The sequence below is a fragment of the Eleutherodactylus coqui genome, chromosome 6 (assembly GCF_035609145.1).
Source record: "Eleutherodactylus coqui strain aEleCoq1 chromosome 6, aEleCoq1.hap1, whole genome shotgun sequence".
NCBI lineage: Eukaryota > Metazoa > Chordata > Amphibia > Anura > Eleutherodactylidae > Eleutherodactylus > Eleutherodactylus coqui.
Window position 1 is genome coordinate 50,426,951 of NC_089842.1, and position 11,411 is coordinate 50,438,361.

At 48.3% G+C, this 11,411-nt stretch overlaps 1 protein-coding gene across 1 annotated transcript in view; it reads right to left on the minus strand.

Annotated features, from left to right (window-relative positions):
• The window catches only part of ATAD3A (ATPase family AAA domain containing 3A), a 66,987-nt gene extending 55,625 nt beyond the window's left edge, over window positions 1-11,362 (minus strand). The window contains exons 1-5 of the mRNA XM_066606797.1: window positions 11,078-11,362; window positions 9,370-9,446; window positions 7,657-7,758; window positions 5,747-5,806; window positions 2,021-2,090 (exon numbers count right to left, since the gene is read on the minus strand). Coding sequence (XP_066462894.1) covers window positions 2,021-2,090; window positions 5,747-5,806; window positions 7,657-7,758; window positions 9,370-9,446; window positions 11,078-11,270 — 502 coding nt within the window. The 5' untranslated portion in view covers window positions 11,271-11,362. The remainder of the gene's footprint in view (window positions 1-2,020; window positions 2,091-5,746; window positions 5,807-7,656; window positions 7,759-9,369; window positions 9,447-11,077) is intronic.
• Between the last annotated feature and the right edge of the window lie 49 nt (window positions 11,363-11,411).

The following is an 11,411-nucleotide window of genomic DNA, read 5'->3' on the forward strand; positions in this document are numbered from 1 at the left end:
TATGCCATATAGCTGTGACTGAGTGTAAGAACACTGATCCCTACCATTGACCCCCCTACATGATGCGTTCAGTGAGGATTGCCGCATGTATGGGAGTACAGAGCGAGGGAGCTCCTTCTGTGACGTCATCGGCTCTCTGCGACGTCATCGGCTCTCTGTCATGAAATTATGAAGGCCAAAAAGTGGCCACTGGGTCAACCATAGTAAGTAATAGCAAGGAAATCGCATAATACACTGCAGTACATAAGTATTGCTTTTATGTCACCTTCCAAAATAAAATAAAAACATAATAAAAGTGATCTAAAAGTGTTAGAATGTCCCCCAAAATGGTACCAATAAAAACTACAGCTCATTGTTCTTAAGTACTGAACCAAGCCCCGTCCTTTAGGGGTTAATGCTAAACTTAAAAGGGCATACACCGCATGGAATATTAAATGTAGCAGTGTGTCTTATTGTGGGATACAGGAGACCCCAAGACTGTTCTCAAGGGGTCTACCTAGATGAAATTGGGTAGATGTAAAGGTTGGGCGGTATGACAACTGCCGTTTGCTCTGTGCAGGAAGGTCTGTCTCTGTAACTGAGGAATCACCGCAAGGTCCCTCCTTACTAGACGATGGAACAGGCTATGCCAACTACCTACAGAGCCTATGCTATAGGACCCAATGTCACAGGTCTGACATGCCCAATACTGCACCTTATCCTCAATGGGGAGCTGCCTGCTGGGGATTCATGGTGTCTGTATAGTAACAGAAGTCTCCAATGTGAAGGCTAGTGGAAGACTTAAGAGGGAACTGGCCCCGTTCTAGAGCTCCAGTCCTGACAGTAAGCAGGTAAGGGGTATCCCAGCAATCTAAAGCCTTTTACAACGGTCCTCCAGATAGGTCACCAGTAGTTGATCGTGGGGGTACGCTGCTCACGAACACCGTGGCAATCAACTTATTTAATCCCCCACATGCACTGCAGGGGGTCAGATGTGGTCGGCTCCATCCGCATTGGAGTTGGAGGTGGAAGTGCTATAGAAGGTACAGCTTCCATCGATTTGAATAATAGCAAAGCCTTCTGTTACACTTCCAGCGCCAACTCTGAGGACAGAAGCAGAAATATAAGGCCTCGTGTCCACGGCCGCATCGGTAAAATGCCGCGGGTCTTCGCACAGCGTTGTATAAGTTCATACTGTGGGCCGCTGTGGGGGGAGGGGTAGTGGCCGTCATATTGTGGGAAGCTGTGGGTCGATGTCATATGGAGGGCCGCTGTGGGGGGTTGATGTCATACTGGGCTGCTTGGGGGGGGGGGGTGTCACTATTGCCGCTGGGGTATGGGGGTGTCACTATTGCCGCTGGGGTATGGGGGTGTCACTATTGCCGCTGGGGTATGTTTACATGTCGTAGAAATGGACAGGACTGTTTCAAAATTGACAGCATGCAGATTTTGGATGCAGTAATGCTGCAGAATTTTCCACAGAAATTTCCGCCAGGACGTTCTGCAGTATTTCTGCATCCAAAAAGCAGTCAAAATCCGCTCCTTGTCTATTTTGAAGCGGCCCGGTCCTTTTTAGAACGACGGGGGTAAAATCATACATCGTGATAAGCCCCGCCCCCTGACGTGTTGGCACTTTGCGGTAAATAAGTGGCTTTTGGGTTGCAGTTTGGGCACTCGGTCTCTAAAAAGGTTTGCGATCACTGGTCTAGGTCATCAGTGCTAATAGGGGTTAAATACCCGGAACAGCCCTTTAAGCACTACTGTCAGTGTGTTGCAGAATCTACTTTCCGGGCACTTGACAAGTCCGCAGTGGAGCAAGCAGCCAGCCTGACCCGCAGGAATAACACTGCGTGCTCTATGGCTCTTGTAGCCCCGGTAGATGCCATCCCCTCGTCGGCATCACTCCTGCCCATGGACGAATAGTGGGAATGCAGCTCAGAGGACTAGAAACGAGCAACAAAACCAGCGATGGCAGCATGGAAGGAGTACGAGTAAGACAATGATAATCAAGCCTAAGACACCTTAAAGACCCCCTCCTTACATTTGCGCATGGCCTCCTGCTTCTGAACGGACTCCTCCTGTTTCCGCAAGTTCTCTTCATTCAGCATTTGCTTTACAGAAAGAGACAGAAAATGAAAATATTAAACTAGGACAATAAAACGGGACAATTTTTCTATATCGCCTATTCATTTCAATGGAGCGCGACTATCAGACTCCTCCCGATTCTACATACAAGGAGCGCGGTTTTCATGGATTATACACGGCCTTTAGTTCTGGTAAATGGAAACCATAGAGAACGGCTTTTCTGAAACCGGTCAATTTGGGGAAAGCCCTGGTATGACAATACTCCATAGTTCTACCACTATGTATACAGCTCCCATGCAGAGCTATGTGTCTTCATGGCTGCAGGCTCCAAACAAACCCCGTAGAGCCTGATCGTGCAGCCCTGTAATAGGCTCAGTTAGGGTCTGTGTAGACCTGACGATTCCTCATTGGAGCGAGCCAATGACGTCCTAGGTCGCTTGTGCGGCCTGTTTATACAAGCAGACACATTGTTGGCGCGTTCGCGTGCTAAACCGTTCAGCTGTTCACATTCGCTGTATAGGTGAGCGAGAACGACTAAACGGTCGGTATTTAAACCGAATGAGGATTTTTTACGCCTGCATAAAATGAACGAAAAGCGAATGGTTTGTCGTTTGATCATTTGCGCGGGTTTTAGCCTTCAGTTAATCTTTGGCTCATGCGAAACTCAACAACAATCGATCAATGTACACACAGCCAAAGAACGAGGATTTATCCGCTTACCGCTCCGTTTATGAAAGTGTACAAATCTGACGATAATCAGCTTGTGTAAACAGGCAATAGTTCCTCTACGAACGACGGCCTGGTGACTCTGAATGGAGGCGGGCGGCTGGAGAAGATGCCCGACCCGCTGAATGATAGGTACAGGAACAAGCATCTTTGGCACGATGGCCGGGACTAAAGCGGCCAACAGTTTTTGCAGGTTAACGGACCCCAACTCTCTCGAATATGACCAATCTTCTGGTTAGCAAGACGTGGCTGTGGAACAGATTACAAAGGGGCTGCCCTGCTGCCTGCAATGATGGGGACCCATGGGGACAGGGCGGCTAGAAACAATCAGCAGGTGATTGTTGAAATGACTAATTGGGAAGTTGCGTCATTTATTTTACACATTATATAGTGCATACTTATTCCGCAGCGCTGTACATCACTTGATGTTCCCATTGGGATTCACAGTCTGAGTTCACCTATTAGTATATTTTCTAGTGGGGGGTTACCAAGATACCTAGAGAAAAACTATGCAACATACAAACTGCATGCACCTGTTGTCCTTCCTGTATCCAGGACCCCGACATACAAACTGCATGCAGCTGTTGTCCTTCACGTATCCAGGACCCCGACATACAAACTGCATGCAGCTGTTGTCCTTCACGTATACAGGACCCCGACATACAAACTGCATGCAGCTGTTGTCCTTCACGTATCCAGGACCCCAACATACAAACTGCATGCAGCTGTTGTCCTTCCTGTATCCAGGACCCCGACATACAAACTGCATGCAGCTGTTGTCCTTCACGTATCCAGGACCCCGACATACAAACTGCATGCAGCTGTTGTCCTTCACGTATCCAGGACCCCAACATACAAACTGCATGCAGCTGTTGTCCATCATGTATCCAGGACCCCGACATACAAACTGCATGCAGCTGTTGTCCTTCGCGTGTCCAGGACCCCGACATACAAACTGCATGCAGCTGTTGTCCATCATGTATCCAGGACCCCGACATACAAACTGCATGCAGCTGTTGTCCTTCGCGTGTCCAGGACCCCGACATACAAACTGCATGCAGCTGTTGTCCTTCACGTATCCAGGACCCCGACATACAAACTGCATGCAGCTGTTGTCCTTCACGTATACAGGACCCCGACATACAAACTGCATGCAGCTGTTGTCCTTCACGTATCCAGGACCCCGACATACAAACTGCATGCAGCTGTTGTCCTTCGCGTGTCCAGGACCCCGACATACAAACTGCATGCAGCTGTTGTCCATCATGTATCCAGGACCCCGACATACAAACTGCATGCAGCTGTTGTCCTTCATGTATCCAGGACCCCGACATACAAACTGCATGCAGCCGTTGTCCTTCATGTATCCAGGACCCCGACATACAAACTGCATGCAGCCGTTGTCCATCATGTATCCAGGACCCCGACATACAAACTGCATGCAGCCGTTGTCCTTCATGTATCCAGGACCCCGACATACAAACTGCATGCAGCCGTTGTCCTTCATGTATCCAGGACCCCGACATACAAACTGCATGCAGCTGTTGTCCTTCCTGTATCCAGGACCCCGACATACAAACTGCATGCAGCTGTTGTCCATCATGTATCCAGGACCCCGACATACAAACTGCATGCAGCTGTTGTCCATCATGTATCCAGGACCCCGACATACAAACTGCATGCAGCTGTTGTCCTTCGCGTGTCCAGGACCCCGACATACAAACTGCATGCAGCTGTTGTCCATCATGTATCCAGGACCCCGACATACAAACTGCATGCAGCTGTTGTCCTTCGCGTGTCCAGGACCCCGACATACAAACTGCATGCAGCGGTTGTCCTTCGCGTGTCCAGGACCCCGACATACAAACTGCATGCAGCGGTTGTCCTTCGCGTGTCCAGGACCCCGACATACAAACTGCATGCAGCTGTTGTCCTTCGCGTGTCCAGGACCCCGACATACAAACTGCATGCAGCTGTTGTCCTTCATGTATCCAGGACCCCAACATACAAACTGCATGCAGCTGTTGTCCTTCATGTATCCAGGACCCCAACATACAAACTGCATGCAGCTGTTCTCCTTCATGTATCCAGGACCCCAACATACAAACTGCATGCAGCTGTTGTCCTTCCTGTATCCGGGACCCCGACATACAAACTGCATGCAGCTGTTGTCCTTCCTGTATCCGGGATCCCGACATACAAACTGCATGCAGCTGTTGTCCTTCCTGTATCCGGGATCCCGACATACAAACTGCATGCAGCCGTTGTCCTTCATGTATCCAGGACCCCGACATACAAACTGCATGCAGCTGTTGTCCTTCATGTATCCAGGACCCCGACGCTGCAAGGCAACTCTGCTAAACTTTTACTTGTTTGCATTGGAAGAAAATAAATGGCTGCGCAAAGCCTTTAGTAGTAAGAAATCCTGCGCCGGCGCCAACAGAACTGCAGCTGTAGGTTGCACATATCAGTGCACGGTCACTGTGTGATGTCCTGCTGTTCTGACACAGGCAACAGTGCCCCCTAGAGGTCAGAATAAATAGCTATTTTGTAGAGACTGCCTTCCACTTGCTTCATGTGCCATTTAAAGTAACTTATTAGTAAGTTCTCTCTGCAGCTATTTAATGTATCAGGACATTTCTCTGCCCCCTACACAGCATGCATACGCTCCTCCCGGCCATAAGAGACTGACCATATTCTCCGATCTGCCCCTATAATAGACATCCCAGTACCTGAAGCCACATGACATCTGTGCTGGAGGCTTGGAGCACGCTGCACTATTCCGTGTGGGTATATGCCAGGAAGCATAATGAAAGCCGTACAGACCCCATTATAGTCAACGGGGTCCATTTGGCTTCATCATGGGACCGATCCATTTGGGCACGGATTACATTTTCCTGTTCCCATTAGTGCAGATGTGATGGCAGGCCATCTGCAGGCTGAACATCGGACTTACTTGTTGGCGTAGCTGGTCTTCGTACCGCTGCCTTGCCAGTTTGTCTTGATATTGGGCCCTCTAAAAGACAAAGATAGCAGCACAAATAAGCAATATGCGCAGGTGAACCATCATCGGGACTGAACCAATTTAAGGAGAAATCCCCTCTGAACTGGGTTTACAACTATACGCCATTTAACGGCAGTCCGTAAGCAGTTCTGACCCCGCACAACTGCCGACAGAGCTAAAAAGGAGATCCGTTTAACCCTTATTTTGGGGATTTTCATCTCCACTTTTCAAAAGCCATAACTTTTATTTTTTCTGTCAAAATAGCCGTATAGGGGGTTGTTTGTTGCGTGGCGAACGCTAGTTTTTATTGGTGGCATTTTTGGGTGCATATAATGTACCGTATAAGGAGACTGGGCGTATAAGACGACCCCCCAACTGTCGCCTTATACGTTGGGAATACAGTGTTAAAAAAAAAAAAAAAACCTCAGGCGGCGTCAGCCAATCAACGACATCATTGAATGGCTGTGATTGGCTAACTCACGCAGCATCAGCCAGTCACAGCATTAGCTTTCTGGAGGCGGGGATTTCAAAAAGCAATGCTCTGTTGGGGACAAGGAGGGAGCGACAGCCTGCAGCAACGCCGGTGGAGGAGAGTACTGCTCCCCCCCCCCCTTTTATACCCGGCGTATAAGACAACCCCCGACTGCAGAGCAGATTTTTCAGGGTTAAAAGGTCGTCTTATACGCCAGAATATACGGTATATGTAAAAGTTATTTATTTTTGAGAGCAGGGAGAGAAAACATATCAATTCTGCCATTGTTTTCTACAGAGTTAATCATACAGCATTAATGACACCATACATATTTTCTGCGGGTCGGTACGATTAAGACAATACCAAAATATATATTTTTTTTAGTTTCTCCATAATAAAACCCTTTTTAAAATTATTTTTACATCGCTGCATTGAAAGTCCTATAACTTTTATTTTTCCATGGACGGAGATCTGCGAGGGCTTATTTTTTGCATTATGATCAAATACGAGAAAAATGAGCAAAAAAGGTTGTTTTTTTTCTTCTTTTTACACTCTTTATGTCCCTGAAGGGGACCCGATCTACAGCACCTATGATCGCTATGATAATGTATTGCAGGACTTCTGTAATAATGATCATAGGCAATGGCAAGATGGACCACCGCAATGTAATTGCATCTTAATGATGTCACAGAGGGAGCGCCCTGCCTCTGTGAACCCTTTACATGCCACAATCTACATAGATCGTAGCATGTTGGTGGGTTAACAGTGGAGGGTCGCTGTCCTTATGCCCCCCTGCTGTTGCAGCGGGAGGCGACCATCGGTAACAGCCGTCTTCTGTTGCGGAATGTACGTTTACGTCCTGTCAAGTTACCTGCAGCCAGGACGTAAACTTATGCCCTGTAGAGTTAAGGGGTTAAAAACAGGCCTTTGTGTATGTTCTTAGTAGCAGTATAATCCGGCACTTGTTACTACCGAAGTGCCCGCTTGGCATCCTTTAACACACTTGAGCGATGGCTGTAGTATCTACCCAGAAGCCTCTGCAGGTTGTAAAATGTACGGAGGGCAGGGAACTCTGGCATGTAAACTTGGAAAAGTTCCTACGCAACATGGCAGATATGTGCAGAGAGTGAAGCACGTAGATGTGGCCCCAGAAGTGACAAATGGAGGCCCAGTTATGGTTAGTTCCAGGATGTCGACCATCATCCCCTCATTGCTGAGTTATGCCCTTTGTATGAAATGTCAAGATTAGTGGGGGAAGGGAAGCGACAACCAACAACTTCATGGATCACAAGCTGGTTGTCGCTTTTCGAGCTCATTTATATCCTTGCCCTGACAAATCGGTCACTGTAAACCGCAATACTGATACTGCAGAAATTATGGACCAACTCACCGCTTGATTCTGCTTCGTTTCCTCATGTAAGGTTTTCCTGCGCTCCTCGCCTTGCACTCGAATTTGCTCATTTTTCAGCTGTTCCAGAGCCGCTTCATATTCCTAGAAATAAAAAGGTAATTATATTAATAAAACACCGTTCAAGAGGTCCTCCAAGACAAATCCTGATGACCTATCCATAGAACAGTTCATCAACTTCAAACCAGTGGGGTCTGACTCCCAGGAATTACGCGCGTTGGCGAACGCGATATCTGGCCGTGATTCATGGCCCGATATTGCACTTGCCCGTGTAAAGTTAGCCTTACAGTCTTTCTTGTACTCCAGAGCTGCATTCACAATCCTGCTGCTCGTCATTAGATACATCTAACCTCCTATAACGAAGAAGGGCAATTAACTGCTCCGGTTACTGTACTCTGCATGGTGTAAAGAGAACACTTCATAGAATGCGGAATCTCCAGAGCCATCTCTGTGCAGAGAGATTTCAGCTCTGAAGGCTGCCGAGATATAAATGCTGCTGGGGCCTAGAATACAGGTTGTAACTTAGTATCAGTAGAAGATCACATATATATTAGTTCAGTTACTCAGCCTATAACACAGAAAATGGCGTTCAAGTGGTTGTCCAGGACCAGAAAAACACGGCTGCCTTCTTCCAAAAACAGCGCCACACCTGTCAACAGGTGGTGGGTAGTATTGCTGCTCAGCACCATTCATTTCAATGAATCTGAACTGCAATTCCAGTCCCAAGCCGTGGACAAGAGTGGCACTTTATATACTACAATCTGAACAAGTCCCTACTCAGTAATCAAAGGGGTATTCCAGTAATATGAAGTCATCCTTTATCCACAGGACAGGGGATAAACTACTTGATTGGTGGGGGGTTCCAACCATTGGGACCCTCATCAGTCATCTGTGTGATGAACAACTGCTCCATTCATTTCAGTGGGACGGCTGGAGATCGCGAGTTTAAAGGGGTTTTGTCATTAAAAAAAAAATTATCTAAACTTGCCTATCCCTTCCCTGTCTGTCTCCTTATCACATCTTCTCCTGGTTGAGCTTCTCCAGTGCCCCAGATCAGCTTACTGCAGGCTGGGCCCAGCTTGTTATGAGGGCTGCTTATCACAAATTCCTTCCGGCTGGGTCAGTGAAGGTCACATCCCTGTGCTGTAGCTTCACTGCCTAGGAAGGAATTGTAATCTATTTCAGAGATAGCTCACATATGCAATCTCTGAAGAAGATAGGCAGTCCTCCTGCTGGCCTGTGACATAACATACACTAATGTAGGTAACCTCACAGGAAGGAGCAGAATCAGGCAGCTGGAGGTGAAGTGACCCCCTGGACTGCCGGAGACAGGAGAAGATAAGGGAGGTGAAGATCTGGTAAGTAGACTGATGAGGGAGGAGTAGGTAAGTAGAGCTTCTTTTTTTTTTTTTTTTTGTGACAGAACCCCTTTAATTACTCCTCTGTCTCTTGCTGTTCCACTGAAATGTATAGAGCAATGATGGCCGAGCATGCGGGCTACTATCGCCAGTCACAAAGGGCGACTGTGGCAATCGTGGGGGTCCCATCAGTCGGACCACCGCTGATTAGATACTGCGGATAACTTGATATTAGTAAATTACCCCTTTTAATTTTACTGCAATTTGTCCTCCATATTTGAAAACCTTCATCCTCTCCTAAGTAGGCGGCACATTTCAGGTCATCATTACGAATTACCTTAATTTTAACTTGCTGCTCCATATGGAGGGTCTCTTCCTGCATCTTGGCCAGGTTAAGGGCTTCTTTGGCATGTCCTGAAAAACAAGACAAGGAAACTAAAAAGGTGAATAAAATGTTTTATTCAGGAGAAAGATTACAAGGAGTCTCCCTCAGGAGGACCTCTACACTACGCTGAGATGTGAGTACCATGTAATCTTGGCCAAGTTTCAGACTTCGGGGATAGTGGCCCTTTAAATGGGTTTCTTAATTATACAGCTAGGATATGGCAGCTAGTCGTGAGAGTCTGATCATGATGATCCCGGAAAGCAGCTCAAGGAGTGACTGCACCAGAGTGACAAATCAAGAGTTTTGAGCAGTTGCGGCTCGGGCGATGAGACCCGCGCTGATGAGCAATGGGGGCCCAGGCCTGAGACCCGCGCTGATCACTGAAACTAAGCAGAAGCACTCAGCCAAACGCTGTGTCCCTTCGGCTATTGTTGTTGCTTATCGACTCCTCTTGGTTGTTGGACGGATGCATAGACTTCTGTGTGTCTGTCTTCAGTAGCCAAGAGGATCTGACAGGCAACAATGACAGCCGAAAGGGAACTGCGCTCAGGCAAGTGCTTCTACCCCATCATTACAGTGGTCAGCGCGGGCCTCGGCCGCCGGACCCAGGCTGGCCAGCGCGGGCCTCGGGCGGCCGGACCCGGGCTGGTCAGCGCAATAAAACAGATGATCGCTTTTTCCATTAAAGAACAAAAGTGTTTCCATTCACTGACAGCAAATAGAAATAGTGAGAAATTGAAACACAGAAAGTAGAATATAAAAATGAAGTTAAAAAAGTGACGACAACTTTTACTATTGATCCCCAATAGTTGATCAGAAGAAATCCTGGACTGCGGATCCATGGTGATCAGCTGACGCCTACGCCTGCTATCACCATCGGGGGCGCTAGAAGCAGATTGGGCGGCTGCAATACAGACAGCACTGTGTGGTACTAAAAGGCACAGGAGCCATTGAATTCAACACAACACCAACCCGGCCCGCTGCACCACCAATAGTTTCTGTCTGCAGTCCCCCCCCCCCCCCCATTGTCAGTGGTGACACAAGCCTGCAGCATCATGTGACCACAGAGCAAGGGGTGATGCAACCGAGGGTCAACAGAGCAAGGACACACGATACGACAGGTCATGACATTGTGGAGGCTGGGCATGGCGAGTCACAGCTCCCTTATAGAGAGCGGTCATCAGGGGCTCAGACATCATGGGTGGGTGCAAAGGAACAAAGGGAAAGCTGCTGGAACTGACCGGATCATCAGGTGCCGGATTATCGGAATGTAGTTGTAATCAATGAACAAAAAAAAAGAAAAAAAAAAAAAGTTTTCTGTGGTTGGTAAAATGCTGCAGTCACGTATTTTCCGAAATGGCGCCATGCACAGGAACTGCAACACACTGCAGAATCAGCGCCCTCGTGAACGCAACGCTTCCTACCCAGAGGCCACAGCGGTTAGCAGGCGCCGTATGTCTAATGATATTAGACATATTATTATTGATACATAACATGCAGCATATTAATCAATGGCGCCATTTCAGGGGCCGCGGCTAGTCGCTGAAGTGATAAGCGGTTCCCTCGCGGTGTCACACACCGCCGATCATACAAGTGACACCACAGGCAGAGAATGTAAGAACTACAAGTCCCAGCACCGCCTGTCCTATCTGACACTCACGTGACTGGTCCAGCTCCCTGGCCGCTTTGGCTGCCCTCTCCAGGCCGGTGGGATCGAAGTTGCTCCATTTGTCCTTGGGCTTGTTCTTGTCTCCCCCATCCCCACTACCTCCAGGGGGTGGAGGGGGCACCGGCAGACCTGGCACGTCTGGGGGCGCAGGCTGCCCCTTATTATAGCCGAACAGCCAGGACATGTTGTACTAGAGGGGGCGAAGCTGCAGGATCCTGATCTCCTCTCTCACTAATACACACGTGGGGCAGGCAGAGACCCTTCGCGCATGCGCAACAACCTCCGTACAAGGTCACTTTCCGTACAACCGCCCCAGCTGATGACG